Source organism: Carcharodon carcharias, chromosome 36 (genome assembly GCF_017639515.1).
Source record: "Carcharodon carcharias isolate sCarCar2 chromosome 36, sCarCar2.pri, whole genome shotgun sequence".
Taxonomy (NCBI): Eukaryota; Metazoa; Chordata; class Chondrichthyes; order Lamniformes; family Lamnidae; genus Carcharodon; species Carcharodon carcharias.
The window spans coordinates 6,425,128-6,448,547 of NC_054502.1; the positions used below are offsets into that span (position 1 = coordinate 6,425,128).

General features: G+C 50.9%; 1 protein-coding gene across 4 annotated transcripts in view; it reads right to left on the reverse strand.

Annotated features, from left to right (window-relative positions):
* Nucleotides 1–17,384, reverse strand: part of ints3 (integrator complex subunit 3) — a 274,531-nt gene extending 257,147 nt beyond the window's left edge. For 3 of the 4 annotated variants that reach the window (XM_041179822.1, XM_041179821.1, XM_041179824.1), the window contains exons 1-4: nt 17,196–17,384; nt 9,847–9,930; nt 8,903–8,986; nt 5,986–6,099 (exon numbers count right to left, since the gene is read on the reverse strand). In XM_041179822.1, coding sequence (XP_041035756.1) covers nt 5,986–6,099; nt 8,903–8,986; nt 9,847–9,930; nt 17,196–17,270 — 357 coding nt within the window. In that variant the 5' untranslated portion in view covers nt 17,271–17,384. Of the gene's footprint in view, nt 1–5,985; nt 6,100–8,902; nt 8,987–9,846; nt 9,931–17,195 lie in introns of those variants that run through there. The other variant, XM_041179823.1, reaches the window with a different exon arrangement.
* Nucleotides 17,385–23,420: the final 6,036 nt, after the last annotated feature.

The following is a 23,420-nucleotide window of genomic DNA, read 5'->3' on the forward strand; positions in this document are numbered from 1 at the left end:
TACTGTACCCTAGCGTTTTAGAGGGACAGATCGATCCCCACCAGTACTGTATCCCAGTGTTATATAGTGGCAGACCGGTCCTCACCAGTACTGTATCCCAGTGTTATACAGTGACAGACTTGTCCCCACCAGTGCTGTACCCCAGTGTTATAAAGTGACAGACCCATCCCTACCAGTACTGTACCTCAGTGTTATACAGTGACAGACCTGTCGCCACTAGTACTGTACTCCAGTGAGATACAGTGACAGACCTGTCCCCACCTGTACTGTACCCGTGTTATACAGTGACAGACCCATCCCCAACAGTACTGCACCCCAGAGTTATACAGTGACAGACCTGTCCCCAACAGTACTGTACCCTAGTGTTTTAGAGGGACAGATCGATCCCCACCAGTACTGTAACCCAGTGTTATATAGTGGCAGACCATCCCCACTAGCACGTACCACAGTATTATACAGTGAGAGACCTGTCCATACCTGTACTGTACCCAGTGTTATACAGTGACAGACCCGTCCCCACCAGTACTGTACCTCAGTGTTATACAGTGACAGACCCGTCACCACCAGTATTGTATCCCAGTGTTACACAGTGACAGACTCATGCCCACCAGTACTCTACCCCAGTGTTATACAGTGACAGACCCATGACCAACAGTACTGTTCCCCAGTGTTATACAGTGACAGACCTGTCCACAAGAGTACTGTACCCCAGTGTTATACAGTGACAGACCTGTCCACAGCAGTACTGTACCCCAGTGTTATAAAGTGATAGACCCGTCCCCACCAGTACTGTATCCCAGTGTTATACAGTGACAGACTAGTCCCCACCAGCACTGTACCCCAGCATTATAGAGTGACAGACCCGTCCCCACCAGTACTGTACCCCAGTGTTATACAGTGACAGACCCGTCCCCACCAGTACTGTACCCCAGTGTTATACAGTGACAGACTCATGCCCACCAGTACTCTACCCCAGTGTTATACAGTGACAGACCCATGACCAACAGTACTGTTCCCCAGTGTTATACAGTGACAGACCTGTCCACAAGAGTACTGTACCCCAGTGTTATACAGTGACAGACCTGTCCACAGCAGTACTGTACCCCAGTGTTATAAAGTGATAGACCCGTCCCCACCAGTACTGTATCCCAGTGTTATACAGTGACAGACTAGTCCCCACCAGCACTGTACCCCAGCATTATAGAGTGACAGACCCGTCCCCACCAGTACTGTACCCCAGTGTTATACAGTGACAGACCCGTCCCCACCAGTACTGTACCCCAGTGTTATACAGTGACAGACCCATGCCCACCAGTACTCTACCCCGGTGTTATACAGTGACAGAGCCATCCCCACCAGTACTGTACCCCAGTGTTATACAGTGACAGACCCACCCAACCAGTACTGTACCCCAGTGTTATACATTGACAGACCCATCCCCACTAGTACTGTACCCATTGTTATACAGTGATAGACCTGTCTCCACCAGTACCGTACCCGAGTGTTATACAGTGACAGACCTGTCCTCACCAATACCGTACCCTAGTGAGATAGAGAGACAGAACCATCCCAACATGTACTGTACCCCAGTGTTATACAGAGACAGGCCCATCCCCACCAGTACTGTAGCCCAGTGTTATACAATGACAGACCCGTCCCCACCAGTACTGTATCCCATTTTTATACAGTGACAGACCCGTCCCCACCAGTACTGTACCCCAGTGTTATACAGTGACAGACCCATCCCCACCAGTATTGTACTCCATTGTTATACAGTGACAGACCCATCCCCACCGGCACTGTACCCCAGTGTTATACAGTGACAGACCTGTCCCCACCAGTACTGTACCCCAGTGTTATACAGTGACAGACCTGTCCCCACCAGTACTGTACCCCAATGTTATAATTGACAGACCCGGCTCCACCAGTACTGTATCCCAGTGTTATATAGTGGCAGACGCGTCCCCACCAGTACAGTACCCCAGTGTTATACAGTGACAGACCCGTCCACACCAGTGCTGTACCCCAGTGTTATACAGTGACAGACCGGTCCTCACCAGTACTGTACCCCAGTGTTATACAGTGACAGACTTGTCCCCACCAGTAATGTACCGCAGTGTTATAAAGTGACAGACCCATCCCCACCAGTACTGTACCCCAGTGTTGTACAGTGACAGACCTGTCCCCACCAGTACTGTACGCCAGTGTTATACAGTGACAGACCCGTCCCCACCAGTACTGTACCCCAGTGTTATACAATGACAGACCCGTCCCCACCAGTACTGTATCCCATTTTTATACAGTGACAGACCCGTCCCCAGCAGTACTGTACCCCAGCGTTATACAATGACAGACCTGTCCCCACCAGTACTGTACCACAGTGTAATGCAGTGACTGACCCATCCCCACCAGTACTGTACCCCAGTGTTATACAGTAACAGACCCGTCCCCACCAGTACTTTACCCCAGTGTTATACAGTGACAGACCCATCCGCACCAGTATTGTACTCCAGTGTTATACAGTGACAGACCTGACTCCACCAGTACTGTACCCCAGTGTTATACAGTGACAGACCTGTCTCCAACAGTACTGTAACCCAGTGTTCTCCAGTGACAGACCCGTCCCCACCAGTACTGTACCCCAGTGTTATACAGTGACAGACCCATCCCCACCAGTACTGTACCCCAGTACTATACAGAGACAGACCTGTCCCCACCAGTACTGTACCCCAGTGTTTTACAGTGACAGATCCATCCCCACCAGTACTGTATCCCAGTGTTATATAGTGGCAGACCATCCCCACTAGCACGTACCACAGAATTATACAGTGACAGACCTGTCCCCACCTGTACTGTATCCCAGTGTTATACAGTGAGAGACCCGTCCCCACCAGTACTGTAGCCCAGAGCTATACAGTGACAGACCCGTCCCCACCAGTACTGTACCCCAGTGTTATACAGTGACAGACCCATCCCCACCAGTACTGTACCCCAGTGTTATACAGTGACAGACTCAACCCCACCAGTACTGTACCCCAGTGTTATACAGTGACATACCCATCCCCACCGGTACTGTACCCCAGTGTTATACAGTGACAGACCTGTCCCCACCAGTACTGTACCCCAGTGTTATACAGTGACAGACCTGTCCCCACCAGTACTGTACCCCAGTGTTATACAGTGACAAACCCGTCCCCACCAGTACTGTACCCCAGTGTTATACAGTGAAAGACACATGCCCACCAGTACTGTACCCTGGTGTTATACAGTGACAGACCCGTCCCCACTAGTACTGTACTGCAGTGTTATATAGTGACAGACCCCACCCCACCAGTACTGTACCCCACTGTTATACATTGACAGACCCATCCCCACTAGTACTGTACCCGTTATACAGTGACAGACCCATCCCCACCAGTACTGTACCCCAGTGTTATACAGTGACAGACTTGTCCCCACCAGTACTGTACCCCAGTGTTATAAAATGACAGACCCATCCCCACCAGTACTGTACCCCAGTGTTATACAGTGACAGATTTGTCCCCACCAGTACTGTACCCCAGTGTTATAAAGTGTCAGACCCGTCCCCACCAGTACTGTACCCCAGTGTTATACAGTGACAGACCTGTCTCCACCAGTACTGTACTCCAGTGAGATACAGTGACAGACCTGTCCCCACCTGTACTGTACCCCAGTGTTATACAGTGACAGACCCGTCCCCACCAGTACAGTGCCCAAGTGTTATAGAGTGACAGACCTGTCCCCACCAGTACTGTACCCCGGTGTTATACTGTGACAGACCCACCCCTACCAGTACTGTATCCGCGTTATACAGTGACAGACCCTTCCCCACTAGTACTGTACCCCAGTGTTATGCAGTGACAGACCCATCCCCACCAGTACTGTACCCCACTGTTATACAGTGACATACCCATCCCCAGCAGTACTGTACCCCAGTGTTATACAGTGACAGACCTCTCCCCACCAGTACTGTATCCCAGTGTGATATAGTGACAGACTTGTCCCCACCAATACTGTACCCCAGTTTTATACAGTGACAGACCCATCCCCACCAGTACTGTATCCCAGTGTTATACAGTGACAGACCCATCCCCATCAGTACTGTACCCCAGTGTAACACAGTGACAGACCCGTCCCCACCAGTACTGTACCCCAGTGTAACACAGTGACAGACCATCCCCACCAGTACTGTACCCCACTGTTTTACAGTGACAGACCCGTCCCCACCAGTACTGTTCCCCTGTGTTATACAGTGACAGACCTCTCCACACCAGTACTATACCTCAGTGTTATACAGTGACAGACCCAACCCCACCAGTACTGTACCCCAGTGTTATACAGTGACAGACCCATCCCCACATGTACTGTACCCCAGTGTAACACAGTGACAGACCCGTCCCCACCAGTACTGTACCCCAGTGTAACACAGTAACAGACCATCCCCACCAGTACTGTACCCCACTGTTTTACAGTGACAGACCCGTCCCCACCAGTACTGTACCCCAGTGTTATACAGTGACGGACCCATCCCCACCAATGCTGTACCTCAGTGTTATACAGTGACAGACCCGTCCCCACCAGTACTGTTCCCCTGTGTTATACAGTGACAGACCTCTCCACACCAGTACTATACCCCAGTGTTATACAGTGACAGACCCGTCCCCACCAGTACTGTTTCCCAGTGTTACACAGTGACAGACCCGTCCCCACCAGTACTGTTCCCCAGTGTTATACAGTGACAGACCTGTCCACACCATTACTGTTCCCCAGTGTTATACAGTGACAGACCTGTCCACACCAGTACTATACTCCAGTGTTGCACAGTGACAGAGCTGTCTGCACCAGTAACATACCCCATTGTTACATGAAGGGCTGTGTGTCCAACCAGCCCTGAATTTGGCAGGGCAGGGTAACTCCTTGAGCAGAGTGCTTTCCTGGTTCAGGTGAACACAGAATCACAGGATTGTTACAGCACAGGAGGTGCCTGTGGCGTCTCTCCCAGTGAGCAATTCACTTAGTGCCATTCCCCCTCGAACACATGTGGAGGATTTGACAAGTCCTGCTGTTGGCTGTGTAGGCAGCATGGCGACTGGTCTGAAACACAACTCTCAGTGGGAAGCATGTTTCACAGTAACCTCGAGGACAATTTGCAATACACTCACAATCCTATCACTGGAAATTATTTATCAGGTTCTGTCATGCCAGATTTACTCTGGCAGCTCCCCAGAGTTCCTATTACAGGTTTATTCTGCTTGCTTCCTGCTGGTTACCACAGGCTCATGGTGACTGTCCTTATTCTGTCCGGATACAGTTACACAACCATTGTGGGGGGGACTACGCCAGAGGCGGGTCTGCCTCTCTCCTCATCAATGACTTTCTCAGCTAAACCCTCATTCAATTCTAGGCCAGCCTCATCAGTATCACCCAGGGTCACAATGCAACTGATTAAAAGCAGGATTCCTTCACAACCTCTGTTAATTAGGAACCAACACTTATATAGTCTTTCATGACCTCAGATATCCCAAAGTGCTGTAGAACCAACAATGCACTTTCTTTTCAAAGTCTGATAACTGTTGTAACACAGGACACACAATAGCCAATTGGTGCACAGCTCAACCCCAGCAATAGCAACGTGATTATAATGGTTATCTATTTTTTGGTGATGTTGGTTGAGGGATAAACATTGGTCAGGTCACCTGGACGAGCTCCCCAGCTCTTCTTTGCAACAATGGCCGTGAGACTGCTTCCGGTCACCTGCACAGGTCAGACGGGGGCTTGGTTTCATGTCTCATCTGAAAGACGGCTCCGCTGACAGTGCGGCACGCTCTCGGCACTGCACCCCAAGAGTTAGCCACGTTTTTGCGTTTACATCTCTGGAGCAGGAGCTGAACCCATGACCTGCTGAGCCGAGAGGTGAGAACGATACCCACTGAACGGTTGTTTCAAGTGCTGTACAAGCCTCACCTGTATTCTGACTGTGTCCTGAAGTTTTAGGTATTTTTCCATGAGGAGCTGGTTAATCTTAATTAAAATCAGGTTCATGCCATCTCTGCTAACCAACATCAGATCCCGGTAACACTGCAACACAATATCAGATATCACTGTCAACACTTGGAGAAGAGTAACTACTACAAGCTGAAAAGCAGCTCCATGTATTTATACAGTAACAGGAAAAGGTCCATAGAATGTGTTATCTGGAAAGGAATGAAGTGCTGGGTTACGGAGAGGGGACAGGAGAATGGCACCAAGTAAACTGCGCATTCGGAGGGGCCAGTGCAGGCCCAATGGGCTGAATGGCCTCCTTCTGCTCTGTAACAATTCTGTGGCCATGTCCTGGGTCCCTCGACGAGGGGAAACTGATTCTATCTACTCCCTTCATCATCTTAAAAACCTCAATGAGGTCATCCCTTAATCTGCTGTACGCGATGGAATACAAGCCGAGTCTTTTTCTAAAATCTTCTGTCATCTTTTATTTGTTCATGGGATGTGGGCATCGCTGGCCTGGCCATCATTTATTGCCCATCCCTAATTGCCCTCATTCAGAGGGCACTTCAGGGTCAACCACAAGGCTGTGGGTCTGGAGTCACATGCAGGTCAGACTGGGTAAGGATGGCAGATTTCCCTCCCTAAAGGGATATTACTGAACCAGATGGGGTTTTTACAAAAATCGACAATGGTTTCATGGTCATTAGACTTTTTTAACTCAAGATTTTTTTTATTGAGTTTAAATTTCACCATCTGCCGTGGGGGGATTCGCACCCAGATCCCCAGAGCATTACCCTGGATCTCTGTGCAACCTGTCCTTGTATTTTAACCAGTTTCATGCCAGTATCATGAATCTGCACTGCAGACCCTTCCAAAGCCACATTATCCTTCCTGAGGTGCGGTGCCCAGAGCTTAAACGCACCAGATTTTATTTAACCAGAGTTTCAGAGAGCTACAGCAGCTGGAGTGTGTCGTTTTTCTCCTTACTTAAGGTTATAGTTGCATTGGAAGCAGTCCAGAGAAGGTTCACTCATCTAATTTCTGCTATAAACGGCTTAGCCAGCAAAGGTGGAGCAGGTTGGACTATATCCATTAAGAACAAAAACAGAATTACCTGGAAAAACTCAGCAGGTCTGGCAGCATCGGCGGAGAAGAAAAGAGTTGACGTTTCGAGTCCTCATGACCCTTCGACAGAACTAGTTCTGTCGAAGGGTCATGAGGACTCGAAACGTCAACTCTTTTCTTCTCCGCCGATGCTGCCAGACCTGCTGAGTTTTTCCAGGTAATTCTGTTTTTGTTTTGGATTTCCAGCATCCGCAGTTTTTTTGTTTTTATCTCTGTTGTTTATATCCATTACGAGTTTAGCAGGATGAGGTGCGATCTTATTGAAACATATAAAATCCTGAATGGTGTTGGCAGGGTGGAATCTGCCCTCGTGGGCAAGGCTAGAACTGAGGGACACAGTTTAAAAATTAGGAGCTTCCCATTTGAGACTGAGATTTAGAAGATTTCCGCCCCCCCCCCCCGCCCCTCCAAAGGTCAGTTATTAGTCTGTGGAATTCTCTTCCCCAGAGAGCAATGGAGGCTGGCTCATCGAATGTACTCAAGGCTGGGTCGGACAGATTTTTGACCAACAAGGGAGTCGGGAGTTATGTTTGGGGTCGGGGGGGGGGAGGCGGGTGTGGGTGGAGAGACCAGACAGGAAAGCAGAGCTCAGGCTACAATCAGTTCAGCCGTGGCCCTATCCGAATGGCGGAGCGGGTTTGTGGGGCTGAGTGGCCCCACACTCCTGCATTCTTGTACGGTACCTTAAAGAGCATGGAAGGAGGCCATTCGGCCTGTTGTGCCTGTGCCAGCTCTCTGCAAGAAACAGGCCGTTTAACCCCATGCCCCAGCTTTTGCGCCTGTCATCTTGCAAGTTCCTCATCCTCGTCCCCCAACTCCCATTCGAAGTTACTGACAGAATCAAGCTTCTGCCAGCGCCCCAGATCCTGGCGGGCCAGCGAACAAGGGAGTCCTCGAGACCTTTTGCCAATAATTTTATGTCTCTGACCTCCGCTCGGCGACCCACCCAGCAGGGGGAATGGTTCTTCTCTCCCGACCCTCGTCAAAACCTCCCCCTTCATCACCGGGAAACCCCGATGAGATCACCTCTTCACCTCCTCTGGTCCAATTTCTGGGAGTGCAGCATTATCGGCCATCCCTTAACCTTGCCTTCAGTGTGAGGTGAAAGGCAGCCAACGGCAGCTGTTTAAAGCACCTGTTCCCATGCTTGGTGCTCAATCGAATTAAACATTAAGACCCTGGAGCCGGCTGCTTTCAGCCTTAATGGCGGAGGTAACAAAATTAAACAGCACTCCACCGCGCTTCTCACTTCCTGGACTCCGCAGGGACAGCCTCTCCAAGGCCTTTAGTGTTTTGTTTTTAGGTGAAATTTTTAAAACGGCTTCTGGATTAAAGACAAAGAAGCAACAACCCCGGCAGCTGATCCAAAATTATTAAAGCGTTAAAAAAGGGGGAAAAAAATAAATAAACGTAGCCACGACTCTCAACTTAAAAGTTCAGAGTTAGCTTGCAACCCAGCCACAATCTCACTGAGCGGCAGAACAGGCTCGAGAGGCTAAACAGTCTCCTCCTATGTAGCTTCCCCACCCGACAGCCACGTGGGGAGCACCTTCTGTGCCATCGATCACCGCCACTGGGACAACGTACTGTTTATAGACTGGGCAGCAAAGTCTGACACACTGCCAAGGCGAACACTGATTGAGATCAATCGTTGGTTTGAGGCACCATGACAGGTTGGAGCGTATCTAATAAAGGTTCAGGCTGCAGCTCAGGATTGTGTTCAAGGGGACAGATAGAATCAGCAAGTGTAAAACCACGTGAAAAGACTCACTCTTTGTGCTTGCGAAGACTCTGTTAGGATCAGCGTTAAAAGTCCCAGACAAACCTCCTCGTGCTGCTGTGCACCCTTACAGACCTTTCGAGCAGAGGAGAGAAAGTGAGTTCAGTTAGATTGGATTAGTTAGCAAAGCACAAACTGACCGTTACCTCTCAGTGGCAGTGTTATCGGCTAGTTCCCTGATCTCTGAACAGGGTCTGAATCCAGACCAACCATCTCCCATTTCCTGTCTGAAGAGGCCTGGACAAGGCTAGGTGACAGCACCTTCTGTCATTGGACTCTCAGCACAAAACTGACACTTAACCTAGCTCTGAATTGCAAATTCTTCCCTGAGGTCAAGGAGCAGACATGGGAGGGGAGATCGAGGAGCAACTTAGACCAGCCAGAACGATGGAGGTGAACCCCGAGGTTGGGGTGGGGAGACACGGAGGTGAGCCCTGAGGTGGGGGTGGGGGAAGACGGGGAGGGTGGGGATGGGGACAGATGTGGCGACGAGCCCTGAGGTCGGGGCCTAGGGAGCGTTGGAGATGAGCCCCAAGGTCAGGGTGGAGCGGGAGGGTCATAGACGAGCCGTGAGGTTGGGAGGCTGGACAGCGACCAAGCAGTCTAGACAAGGATGGAGCAGTGTAGACAGATCCGTCAGGAACACACAGTGTGGGTGGGACAGAGCAGGGGGAAGTAATGGGACCAGGGCTGACTGTCCAGGAGGAAGAGTAAAGATGGTCGGCCAAGAAGGTAGGAGATGCTGAATGGGTGCTGGGTCACCACCACTGATAAGAGGGTGCAATTACGGCGTGACAGATTTATGTCACGTTACTGCTGACATGGGAATTTTTAATTGGAAAAAAGTTGACACAAAAGTGTGACAAGGAGGATGCTCGGTGAGATATTTACCACATTTATTACAGCTATTTACAGAAACACCGCCACACACTTACATGAGCATTCAATGCGTCATTAGCTTCTCTCTCAGACACTCCGTTGACCATTGGGGATATCACGTTTAAACATCTTTCCAGCTTCTAAACAAGGGCAGAAAACACAGTAAAGTATCATTTTCATCAAACCCTGGGAGATGGGGCTACTGAGGTGAGGCGCTGTGGGTCAGAGGGTGGACATGGACAGAACTAAGAGAGGACAAAGCATCTTGGTGAAATATTGCAGCATCGGGTTATGACCTCCTTTCACATTCAGCACGTGTAGGGATTACAGAGTGACGATAACCCAGTTGTTGTTCCCAGCCCTGGCCGTCCTTTGACAGGGCTGATCTCCTAAATTTAATCCCTCAGCTCTCTGTGCACACACGGCTGCGGCACCCTACAATCCCAAGCCAGGGCACATCATTCCCTGTGTCTGTGGGTAAGGGCTGGGCAGGGGCCCCTTGCTCCACACGACTGCAGGAAATCTCTCCTGATCTCTCATCACGGGCTATCCGCTGTGCGCTCAGTTTCCTTTCCTGTGACAGCTCGAGGCCAGCTCCAGGGGGCTTGAGGGCAGCCCCAGTGCCAGAAACCAGGGAGCGCCAGAGGCCTGGTGCCAAGGGAGCGATGGTGCCCCGCACGCTTGGCGCCAGCACCGAGGGAGCGCCCGCACAATCAGGCTTCCGGTGATCCATTACTGTCAATATAACCTGTCCCTGCAGCACTTAACAAAACGTAAATGGAAGTCCTTTCTCTTAATTTCAAGCTGGTCCAGCGTTATTACCACGACCCGACCCTGTCCCAGGCTGACTGAAGTGCTGGTCTCTCAGGCGATGGTTCCCCTCTTGTAATACATCCAAACGGCTACAACGACAGTGTAGCACCTTCAATGTGAGCTGGACGTCCCATGGTGTCTCAGAGGAGCTTTCTAAAAGAAAATCTGAGACTTGAGCTCAGGGCCCCAGGCAGCTGAAGGCACGGCCGCCAGTGATGGAGCGATGGAGATCGGGTGGGGGGGCGGGGGTCTGAAAACAAAGATAAGAACTTTACAGTGGAGGCATTGCTGGACTGGGAGCTGGTGAAGGCTAAGGAGTACAGGGAGTTTTGGGCGAACAAGACAAGGAGCGAGCGGGGGGATACAGGGCAGCAAAATTTGGCCGAGCTGAGGTTTGCGGAGGTAGAAGGTGGGTAGAGCAGCTGGGAGCCCGCTGGAATTGAGAGTGTGCGTACCTGACCACGGAGAGCGAAAAAACATCTTAGCTCCACTGAGCCTTGGTGAAACTATCACTTTTCATGTAATTTGGAAAAGCGAGGGAGGGTTCCTGGTAGGGCCAGTGGGAGTGAGAGCCACCTCATCTTCAGGTTCAAGGGTTGGTTTTGCTTTGGGTACAGTTATGCCACAGGCAGCGGAACATTCACTCACACACTGCTTCTGATACACCATCAGAGAGCGAGCTGCCTTTAACGCAGGCAGACCATCCTCCTGACTGGGAGGTAACATAGGAGGAGGGCCCTTCAGCCCCTCGAGTCTTTTCCACCACTGAATGAGACTGTGGCTGACCCCGATGCCAACTCCAATTGCCCACCTTTGATACTGGAGCCAATCCAGTGGAGGTAGTTTCTCTGCACCTACCGTCACCAAACCCCTTCACCGTTTTAAAAGCCTCAAATCGGCAAAACTCAAGGCAACACGAGTTTCCAGTTCTAAAGGAGTCTTGGTCAACTCGAGACATTAACTCTTATCACTCTCTCCACAGACGCCCTGCTGAGTATTTCCAGCACTCTCTTGTTTTTGTTGCGAAGGATTGCAAGTTTGTGCAACCTCTTCATTTAAACCGTTTGAGCTCCGCCATCAGGAATCGGCACTGCGACCTCTCTCTGAGGCCAGTACATCTTCCCTGAGGTGTGGCACCCAGGACAATCATGGCGTCTGACCAAGCCACTCAACAACTGAAGGATAATGGAACCATGTAGCACGGAGGGAGGCCATTCGGCCCCTCATGACTGTGTCGGCTCTTTGAGCGTGCGACGCAATTCGTCCCACTCCTCCCTGCTCTTTACTCATCGCCCTTGCAGGGTTTATCCAATGCCCTTTCGGACATGACTGTAGAATCTGCTTCCACTGCCCTTTCAGGCAGCATTGTTCAGATTGTAACAATAACCAACCACATTAAATTCAATCTGTAAGGGGCTCATCTCCATCCCAAAGCCTGGGCTGTCCTGTACCAGTCACAAGAATAAAGTTAGCTGGTTGGACATCAGTTTGCATTATCACTAGTGGGGAGCGGGGAGTTCCCTTCACTCAATTCTAAAATCTCTTCCTACTTCCAAGAGCCCCTTGCAAATACTAACCATCCCCAAGCACTCACTGTAAAACACTGACACACTCTCAGAAGCCCCTGGGCTACAAGGTAATCGCTCTTTCATTTCTGGCCGCTATGCATCATCGATTTTAATCATTCCCTAGTTCAATTGCCTGGGCCCTAAACTCCGCAAATTCCCTCCCTCGACCTCTCCCCCTCCTTTACAATGAGAACGTATAATTACAGCAACTTCAACATAACAGAACATCTCAAAACCCTTTATAAAGCAAAATTAGACGCTCAACCACATAAAACGATACAGGGGGAGGAATGTTTGGTGAAAGAGGTAGGTTTTAGGGAGCGCCTCAAAGGAGGGGGGAGAGGCAGCGAGGTTTAGGAAGGGAAACCATGATCTTAGGGCCGAGGTAGCTGACTGCACAGCCACCGATGGTGAAATGGTTAAAAATCAGACATCCTAGGAGGAGCAATTAAAAACTAGACATCCTCAGGAGGTCAGAATTAGATGACGGCAGAGATCCTTGAGGGGGTCGCTGGGCTGGAGGAGATAGGGAGCAGCAAGGACACATGGGAACCTAAGCCAAGGATGAGGATTTTAGAATCGAGGCCCGGCTTGACCAGGCGCCAGTGTAGGTCAGCGAGCTGAGGGAGGACAGATGAATATCGCTGAAACCTTCCTCAATCAAGCTTTTGGTTACCAGCCCTGACACCCTCCTTATGTGGCAGAGTGTCAAATTCTGTCTGATGATATCCCTGTGATGCGCTGTGGCACTTTCTCAACATTAATGGTACAAAGTCAATAGAAAACATTGTACAAATCTGAAATAGGTATCCCGGAGTTAACATCACCAAAACAAGTGAGCTGGTCATTATCACTCTGATGTTTGCAGGAGTTTGCTGTGGTTGGACAGATGGAGGGGGTTGAAGAAGGGGAGGGAGATTATAACCCTCGCACATCGAAGGTGTTTCTTACGGTTACCTGACAGTCGCACCGGTACTCGGGATCACGAACAAAACCTCAATGGTGTGAGAAGCCTGGCTGGCAGCCAGCCGCAGGGGCCTCGCCTGCTCAGCCCTGAGGCCAGCGCGGCGCTGAGGTGAATCCAGTAAAGGCAGTGTCAGGTTGTGCTCTCAGTCAGGGCAGGGGCTTCCCCTTGCTTTTAAATCCTGCTCTGTGCCAGTTTCTGTCAGCCCTGGCTCGGTGGGAAACACTCTCTCCCACCGCTGAGCCAACAGGTCGTGGGTTTGAGTGCCCACTCCAGGGGCTGGAACTGATAACGCAGACAAGACATCTCCACGGCAGTGGAGTGCTCCATTGCCAGAGTTGAGAGATCAAACTGAGGCCCCATCTCCTCGATCAGACAAAAGCAAAATATTCTGCGGCACGACTGGAAAGACAGCAGGGAGGATGGGGAGGGGAAAAGAGTCCTTCTGTGGGTGTCCTGGGTCAAATATCTATCCCTCTACCAACGTCACGAAAAACAGATGTTCTGGGGCACCATCGTATTGCATTTTCTCGGAGCTTGCCGTGCGCAAATTGGCAGCCGCGCTTCTGACACTAAAGCATTCCTGAACATCCTGAGGTGGTGAAAGGCACTACGGAAACACAAGTGTAAGGCTGCTGAAAGCAGACACAACAACTTTCAAAAGGGATTGAGATAGATACTTGAAGTGGCAGCAGGGGGTGGGGGTGGAGAATGTTCCCAAGGCTCTGGAGAAAGGCCAGGTTGTATAACACTTTAAGAGACCAGAATGGACTGAATAGCCACCTTCTCTCCTATAGCATTTTAACATTCGACAAAGAGCAGGAAGTGGATAATCATGGAAAGGATTCACAGCTGAGCGGCGCTCCCTCCCTCTGACAGTGCAGCGCTCCCTCAGTACTGACCCTCCGACAGTGCAGCACAACTTCAGGACTGACCCTCCGACAGTGCAGCACTCCCTCAGTACTGACCCTCTGAAAACGTGGCACTCCCTCAGTACTGACCCTCCAACAGTGCGGCGCTCCCTCAATACTGACGCCCCTCAGTACTGACCCTCCGACAATGCAGCACTCCCTCAGTACTGACCCTCTGACAGTGCGGTGCTCCCTCAATACTGACCCTACGACAGAACGGCGCTCCCTCAGTACTGACCCTCCGACAGAACGGCGCTCCCTCAGTACTGACCCTCCGACAGTGCAGCACTCCCTCAGTACTGACCCTCTGACAGTGCAGCGCAACGCTCCCTCAGTACTGATCTTCCGGCAGCGCAGCACTCCCTCAGTACTGATCTTCCGGCAGCGCAGCACTCCCTCAGTACTGACCCCCCACAGTGCAGCGCTCCCTTAATACTGACCCTCCGACAGTGCAGCGCTCTCTCAGTACTGACCCTCCGACAGTGCAGCACTTCCTCAGTACTGACCCTCTGACAGTGCAGCGCTCCCTCAGTACTGACCCTCCGACAGTGCAGCGCTCTCTCAGTACTGACCCTCCTACAGTGCAGTGCTCTCGCAGTACTGACTCTCCGACAGTGCAGCACTTCCTCAGTACTGACCCTCCGACAGTGCAGTGCTCCCTCAGCACTGACCCTCCGACAGTGCAGCACTCCCTCAGTACTGACCCTCCGACAGTGCAGCACTCCCTCAGTACTGACCCTCTGACAGTGCGGAGCTCCCTCAGTACTGACCCTCTGACAGTGCGACACTCCCTCAGCGCTGACCCTCCAACAGTGCTGCGTTCCCTCAGCGCTGACCCTCCAACAGTGCAGCGCTCCCTCAGTACTGACCCTCCGACAGTGCGGCGCTCCCTCAGTACTGACCCTCTGACAGTGCGGCACTCCCTCAATACTGACCCTCTGACAGTGCGGCGCTCCCTCAGTACTGACCCTCCGACAGTGCCACACTCCCTCAGTACTGACCCTCCGACAGTGCGGCGCTCCCTCAGTACTGACCCTCCGACAGTGCCGCACTCCCTCAGCACTGACCCTCTGACAGTGCAGCACTCCCTCAGCACTGACCCTCTGACAGTGCGGCGCTCCCTCAGTACTGACCCTCCGACAGTGCAGCACTCCCTCAGCACTGACCCTCTGACAGTGCAGCACTCACTCAGCACTGACCCTCTGACAGTGCGGCACTCCCTCAGCACTGACCCTCTGACAGTGCGGCACTCCCTCAGTACTGACCCTCCGACAGTGCCGCACTCCCTCAGCACTGACCCTCTGACAGTGCAGCACTCCCTCAGTACTGACCCTCTGACAGTGCAGCACTCCCTCAGTACTGACCCTCCCACAGTGCAGCGCTCCCTCAGTACTGACCCTCTGACAGTGTAGCCCTCCCTCAGTACTGACCCTCCGACAGTGCAGCACTCCCTCAGTACTGACCCTCCGACAGTGCGGCGCTCCCTCAGTACTGACCCTCCGACAGTGCGGCGCTCCCTCAGCGCTGACCCTCCAACAGTGCTGCGTTCCCTCAGCGCTGACCCTCCAACAGTGCAGCGCTCCCTCAGTACTGACCCTCCGACAGTGCGGCGCTCCCTCAGTACTGACCCTCTGACAGTGCGGCACTCCCTCAATACTGACCCTCTGACAGTGCGGCGCTCCCTCAGTACTGACCCTCCGACAGTGCCACACTCCCTCAGTACTGACCCTCCGACAGTGCGGCGCTCCCTCAGTACTGACCCTCCGACAGTGCCGCACTCCCTCAGCACTGACCCTCTGACAGTGCAGCACTCCCTCAGCACTGACCCTCTGACAGTGCGGCGCTCCCTCAGTACTGACCCTCCGACAGTGCAGCACTCCCTCAGCACTGACCCTCTGACAGTGCAGCACTCACTCAGCACTGACCCTCTGACAGTGCGGCACTCCCTCAGCACTGACCCTCTGACAGTGCGGCACTCCCTCAGTACTGACCCTCCGACAGTGCCGCACTCCCTCAGCACTGACCCTCTGACAGTGCAGCACTCCCTCAGTACTGACCCTCTGACAGTGCAGCACTCCCTCAGTACTGACCCTCCCACAGTGCAGCGCTCCCTCAGTACTGACCCTCTGACAGTGTAGCCCTCCCTCAGTACTGACCCTCCGACAGTGCAGCACTCCCTCAGTACTGACCCTCCGACAGTGCGGCGCTCCCTCAGTACTGACCCTCCGACAGTGCGGCGCTCCCTCAGTACTGACCCTCCGACAGTGCGGCGCTCCCTCAGTACTGACCCTCCAACAGTGCAGCGCTCCCTCAGTACTGACCCTCTGACAGTGCCGCACTCCCTCAGTACTGACCCTCCGACAGTGCAGCACTCCCTCAGTACTGACCCTCCGACAGTGCGGCACTCCCTCAGTGCTGACTCTCCGACAGTGCGGCGCTCCCTCAGTACTGACCCTCTGACAGTGTAGCCCTCCCTCAGTACTGACCCTCTGACAGTGCCGCACTCCCTCAGTACTGACCCTCTGACAGTGCGGCACTCCCTCAGTGCTGACTGTCCGACAGTGCGGCGCTCCCTCAGTACTGACCCTCTGACAGTGCGGCGCTCCCTCAGTACTGACCCTCCGACAGTGCGGCACTCCCTCAGTACTGACCCTCAGACAGTGCGGCGCTCCCTCAGTACTGACCCTCTGACAGTGCGGCGCTCCCTCAGTACTGACCCTCAGACAGTGCGGCTCTCCCTCAGTACTGACCCTCCGACAGTGCGGCACTCCCTCAGCACTGACCCTAAGCAAAACCTTTGCGATTATTATGTTTCCTTTGCAGAAATTTCCACTCAGCCCCAACACAAACAGGAAAAATATTAAATTCAATCAATGGAAAGAATAATTTGTGGGAATATCTCCCCTGAATATGCAGAAATCCTTTTAATTTTTCGGAATAATTTTGAATTGATCAATGTTAACCCTTCATCTCCTTTCTTCCTTTGACAGGTTGTGGAGGGGGGGGGGGAGGGGAGCGGTTTGGGGACGCGGCCACTTTAAGTGCGGCCTAGCAGCGCCTGAAGCCTGCGGCTGGTAGTAGCTTCCCTGCCCGCCGCCGGAGGCGCCTCCCCCGGGGCGGGCCTCCCGCCCGGGGCCCGAGCCGCTCACCTCTTCCAGCTCGTCCTTGGCGTCCAAGGCGTTGGAGGCCAGCAGCCTCCCCTTGGGTTTGAGAGCGGCCTCCATGGCGGGCTGGCGCCGGCCCCTGGCCTGATCCTTGAAGCCCGAGAACGGAATCACCTCAGCGGCCGGGCGTGCGAGGGGGACATGGAGGCCAATGGGCGACAGCACTCCATTCACCCGCCGAGAACCGGAAGAGCCCTCCCCCCGCGCCTTGACGGACAGCGCCGTCCGCCATTGGCCGCCGCCTGTCCCCTTGATGGACAGGCCCTCTGGCCAATCGCCGTCCGGCCGGAAGGACCCTGTCACGCTCGCTCGATTGACGGAGCGCTTCGCCAATCATCTGCCTCGCCTGCTGATTGATTGACAGTGGTGGGCGGGACCGGTATCAAGGTGCTGGCTCATTGTGACCTCACCTGCCTGATTGGCAGCTGGGAGCACCAATCACCTTTGGGCAAAGGGGCGGAGCCCCGCAACGCGGAAGTGTTTGGCAGAAGAACAAATGTTGTTGACATTCTCTTGATGAATGGGAGGTTGTGAGTGGGCTACAACCCACTTGGAGAGTTGTGCTGGGACACCTTTACAGCCAGCCCATCGATGTGCCATTCTTAGATATTGCCCCCTCTGCACTTTTGTACCATAAGGTGCCATAAAACGCCAATGTTTTGCCAAAACGTTGCTTAGCGCTCTTCCATTACCAAAGTGCTCAGGTGCTACCAAATGTTAGCATCAATGTCTCACCGCACTGTCACCGCATGACCAAAACCCTCATATTTTACTGGAATCCCAGGGTTACCAAAATACCCATACAGGACTTGCATGCCGATAGCAATGCAGCGTCCATGTGCTCATTTGACATTGCTAGCCTACTCACCAATGTTCCACTGAAGGAAGCCATTCATATTGGTGCTGCAGCACTATGTCATGGCAATCTAGACCTGTCACCATTACATGAATCAGTATTCATTGAGCTGATGAACTCAGCAACTCGCGCAGTTGAGTTCAGCCTTAACCTCACCATGTATACACAAACTGATGGTGTTGCCATGGGAATACCTCTAGGCCCAGGTCTCACAAGCCTTTTTATTGGGTTCCATGAGAAACATGTCTTTGATGGAATGACACCTAACCTCCTACCCCTTGCATATTTCCAATATGTGAATGATATATTTGCTGCATCTAAATCCGCAGCAGTATGTAATAAATTCCTTACATGTCTTGATGGGATACATCCTGTGCTCAAATTCATCTATGAAATGGAGCAGTTAAATGAATCCACTTTCCTTGACGTACTAGTTGAGAAATCTGCCAGGGCGCTCTCTACCACTGTCTACCGCAAGCCTACCTTCACTGGTCAGTATACACGTTGGGATTCTTACAGTTCCACACGCTATAAAATTGGCTTTATCGGCACCCTCGTAAATAGGGCCCAACCCATTTGCTCACTGTGCAAGTTTGATGCTGAAATAGGGCGCGTCAAAGACATCCAGCGGGATAATGGCTACCCTGATCAGATCACTTTGCGCTGTATATCGCAAAAACCGAGACTTAGATTGTCACTTTCAACCCTGAAAAGTGCCCAGTCTACCCCAGATTACCACAGAAGGCCAAGGTGTCTTAAAAATTTTGAGCAACAGGTGAAGCTAGCCATCTCACGCTGCTACAATGCAGCAGCAACACGATGCTGCTGTCAAGCCAAAAAATCATTCTGATTATCACGCAAATGTGGTATATGAATTTCAGTGCCAGTGTGATGCTAGGTATGTATGTGTGTCCCAAAGACTGCTGGATTGTACCCAACAGCATTTCCCAGCCGCTGTTCGCAACTGGCAGGGTACAGATCGTACCCAACCAGCCCGTGCTGGCAAAACCCAAACTAAAGTGTCCAACATTAGATGTGAATCTGTGAATGGACAACATTTGCTAAATAATCCTCAGTGTGCTAAGAATGACCAATTTAAGATTGTCAGTCGAGTACACAATGTGGCGCATTTGCATGTACTGGAAGCCACACATATTAATACACGGGGCCCTGTTCTTTTCAGACAGAAAGAACCATGTGCACACATTGCACCTGTTTCAGTTAAAAATAAGTGACAGCCATTCACTGGTTCATTCCTCAGGGCAATGCTTGAACAATCAGAGTCAAACTGCCTGGTCTAAATTTCATACAATGCTTGGCAGTTAATTATCAGTCCCCATTAACTGGTGCATTCTCCATGGCAACACCTCTGTCAATCAGAATCCACTTGCCAACCAATCAGCATTCTCTTCTCATACAGTATAAAGTTGTTGCTTCCCCTGACATTGGCATTCTTGTGATTGTCCTGATGAGTACAAGATGAAAAGCTTTGACAAAATGTCTTTTCTCAGTCCTTCTCAAAAACCGCAGTGTTACCAAACTACCCCCGCCCCTACGTGTCACAAGAAACCCAACGTCTAACATGTCAAAGTTACCCCAATGCTTTTCCGACCAATATATTAATGTGTTGCTATTGTATCATCAAAACATTTCTAAAATGCCATCATCACAAAACACCAAAATGCTGCTCTTCCAAAATGCCACTGTGTTAGCAAAACAGGAAAGTATTCCCAAACCATCACGGCGGTACCAAAACTGCAATGTCTCACCAAATCACAAGCCCGTTAAAAAATGTAGCCAGGTTGCCAAAATCTCAATGCGTGACCACTAACTTCACCGCCGTCCAGAGGAGTGAACAAAACCTGCCCAAGTTCCTGCTCTTGATCTCCATTCCGTAACCTTTTGCTGGAAAGCATATTTGGGTAAGTCTTGTCATGCATGTCATGGCCAAATAGGCGAGGAAAAACATAACTACCCTCAGCTCATCAAAGTGGACGATCCTTATTCGGGCATTTCATAACTGGGGCATCATCTTCCCTCGAAGGGGAAAGGTAGGACAAACAAATATACAGCTCCGCAGATGTCAAAAGAGATCGAAATTAAGATAAAGATGAAAAATTATGCCTTTTTCAGATGTCAGGTAGAAAATACAATTGAGAACCGGGCTGAATATAGGAAATTCGGAGGAGAGGTGAAAAGGCAAATAAGAGAAGTCAATGTGCAGCATGAGAATGGACTGGCAGTTAACATAAGACAGCATCCCAAAGTCTTCTATCGGAATATAAATTGCAAAACGGTGGTAGAAGGAGGAGTGGAGCCAATTAGGGACCAGAAAGGGGATTTACAGATGGAGGCAGGGGGCGTGGCTGAAGTATTAAATGTATTTACCAAGGAAGAAATTGCTACCCAAGGCCAAGGTGAAAGAGGAAGTAGTTCAGACACCAGAAGGGTCTACAATTGATAAGGAGGATGTCTTGGATAGAGATATGTATACTTAAAGTTGATGAGGCACCAGGACCAGATGAGATGCATCCAGGGATACTGAGGGAAGTGGGAGCGGAAATTGTGGAGGCACTGGCCATAATTTCTCAGTCACCTTTAGACTCAAGGACAGAATGAATGGTCACACAGACACATGCAGGTTAATTAAGGAAAGCCAACATGGATTCTTTAAGGGAAAATCGTGTTTAACTAACTTGCTGGGGGTTTTCGATGTGTTATATATGGACTTCCAAAAGGCACTTGATACAGTGCCGCACAACAGACTTGTGAGCAAGGTTATAGCTCATGGAATAAAAGGGACAATAGGAGCATGGGTATGAAATTGGCTGAGCGACAGGAAATGGAGAATGATGGTTAATGGATGTCTTTTGGGCTGGAGGAAGATTTGTAGTGGAGTTCCCCAGGACTCTTGTTTTTTCTGATATATGTTAATGACCTAGACCTTGGTGTACAGGGCACAGTTTAAAAAATTGCAGATGATACAAGGGGAATCTGGGAAGAGTGTCTTCTGCAGTCACCGTCGTTGGGAATCAGTCCGGGAAGAGTGTCCTCCGCAGTCACCATCACTGTGAAGCAGTCTGGGAAGAGGGTCCTCTGCAGTCACCGTCTCTGTGAAGCAGTTTGGGAAGAGCATCCTCCGCAGTCACTGTCACTGTGAAGCAGTCTGGGAAGAGGGTCCTCTGCAATCACCATCTCTGTGAAGCAGTTTGGGAAGAGTGTCCTCCACAGTCACCGTCTCTGTGAAGCAGTTTGGGAAGACTGTCCTCCGCAGTCACCGTCGCCGGGAAGCAGTCTGGGAAGAGGGTCCTCTGCAGTCACCGTCTCTGTGAAGCAATCTGGGAACAGCATCCTCTGCAGTCACTGTCGTCGGGAATCAGTCTGGGAAGAGCGTCCTCCGCAGTCACCATCACTGTGAAGCAGTCTGGGAAGAGTGTCCTCTGCAGTCACCATCACTGTGAAGCAGTCTGGGAAGAGCATCCTCCGCAGTCACCGTCTCTGTGAAGTAGTCTGGGAAGAGGGTCCTCTGCAGTCACTGTCGCCGGGAAACAGTCTGGGAAGAGTGTCCTCCGCAGTCGCTGTTGCCGAGTGAAAACAAAGAGTGACATAACAGGAAAACCAGAAGTTCTCTGGTTGGTAAGTAACTGCTAGTTGGAACTACCTATTCTAAGTTGATTTCAGATTAAAGGTAGTAAACTACTGGGGCCCAGGATCAGAGGGCTAACACTTCAGCTTCAACTCAGCAAAGAGAGCCAGTTCCAGTTGATTTTAAAAAGTGTATTTTGAAACTCTATTCTAACTTGCTTTCAGCTTAAAGGTAAATAGGATAAATATTTTACAGATTGATAAACTAAAGACCAGTAGGAAATTTAAAAACAAATTGAAAAACTAATTAAATAAAATAGAGATGCAGGGCCAGGCGATGTGTCGTAGCTGCCTGATGTGGGAACTGGTGGACCCCATTGTGGTTCCTAGTGACCTCATCTGTAGCAAATGTTGGTTGCTCGAGAAACTCCAGCTCAGAGTTGATGAGCTGGAGTCTGAGCTTCGGACACTGAGACACATCAGGGAGGGGGAGAGTTACCTGGATGCTGTGTTTCAGGAGACAGTCACTTAGATTAACTACCTTAAATTTGGCCAGTGGTCAGGGACAGGAGGGTGTGACCATGAGTGAGGCAGGTAGAGGGATCCAGGGAGAAGCACTGCAGGAGCCTCAGCACTTGCCCTTATCTAACAGGTTCGAGATTCTTGTTCCCTGTGTGGATGAGAGCAGAGACTGTAGGGAGGATGAGCAAACTGACCATAGCACCGTGGTACAGGGAGTCATTCAAGTGGGGGGAGAGAAGAGAAATGTAGTTGTAATCGGGGACAGTATAGTTAGGGAAATAGCTGCTGTTCTTTTAGCCAGGATCGAGAGTCCCAAAACAAAAACAGAATTACCTGGAAAAACTCAGCAGGTCTGGCAGCATTTTCTTCTCCGCCGATGCTGCCAGACCTGCTGAGTTTTTCCAGGTAATTCTGTTTTTGTTTTGGATTTCCAGCATCCGCAGTTTTTTTGTTTTTATCGAGAGTCCCAAAGGCTGTGTTGCCTACCTGGTGCCAGAGTTAAGGATATCTCTTCTGGGCTGCAGAGGAATTTGGAATAGGAGGGGAAAGATCCAGTTGTCGTGGTCCACATAGGTACCAACGATATAGGTAGAACAAGGAAAGAGGTTCTGCTGAGGGAATACGAGCAGCTAGGGGCTAAATTAAGAAGCAGAACCAAAAAGGTAATAATGTCCGGATTACTACCTGAGCCACAAGCTAATTGGCACAGGGTCAATAAGATGAACGAGATAAATGCGTGGCTCAAAGATTGGTGTGGGAGAAATGGGTTCGAATTCGTGGGATATTGGCACCAGTACTGGGGGAAGAGGGAGCTATTCCGCTCAGACAGGCTCCACTTGAATCAGGCTGGGACCAGTGTCCTGGATAATTGCATAACTAGGGTTGTAGATAGGGCTTTAAACTAAATCGTGGAGGGGAGGGTTCAGTTGCATGGAAATATAAAAAATATCAAAGTTTAAGGAGATGCTAAGAGTGCAGGTTAGTGACAAGGCTGATTGTTACCAAAAAGTGAAAGGAAGGGACTGAGTGTGTGAACGGACTGAGTGTGTGAACGGACTGAGTGTGTGAACACCATATTGCACCAAACAATCATAAGAGTAGGGAAAATTGACAATAGGGCAAACTTAAAGGCTTTGTCTCTGAATGTGCATAGCATTCGGAATAAAACTAATGAGTTAACAGCGCAAATAGAGATAAATAGGTATGATTTGGTGGCAATTACTAAGATTGCTGAGTGGTTACAGGGA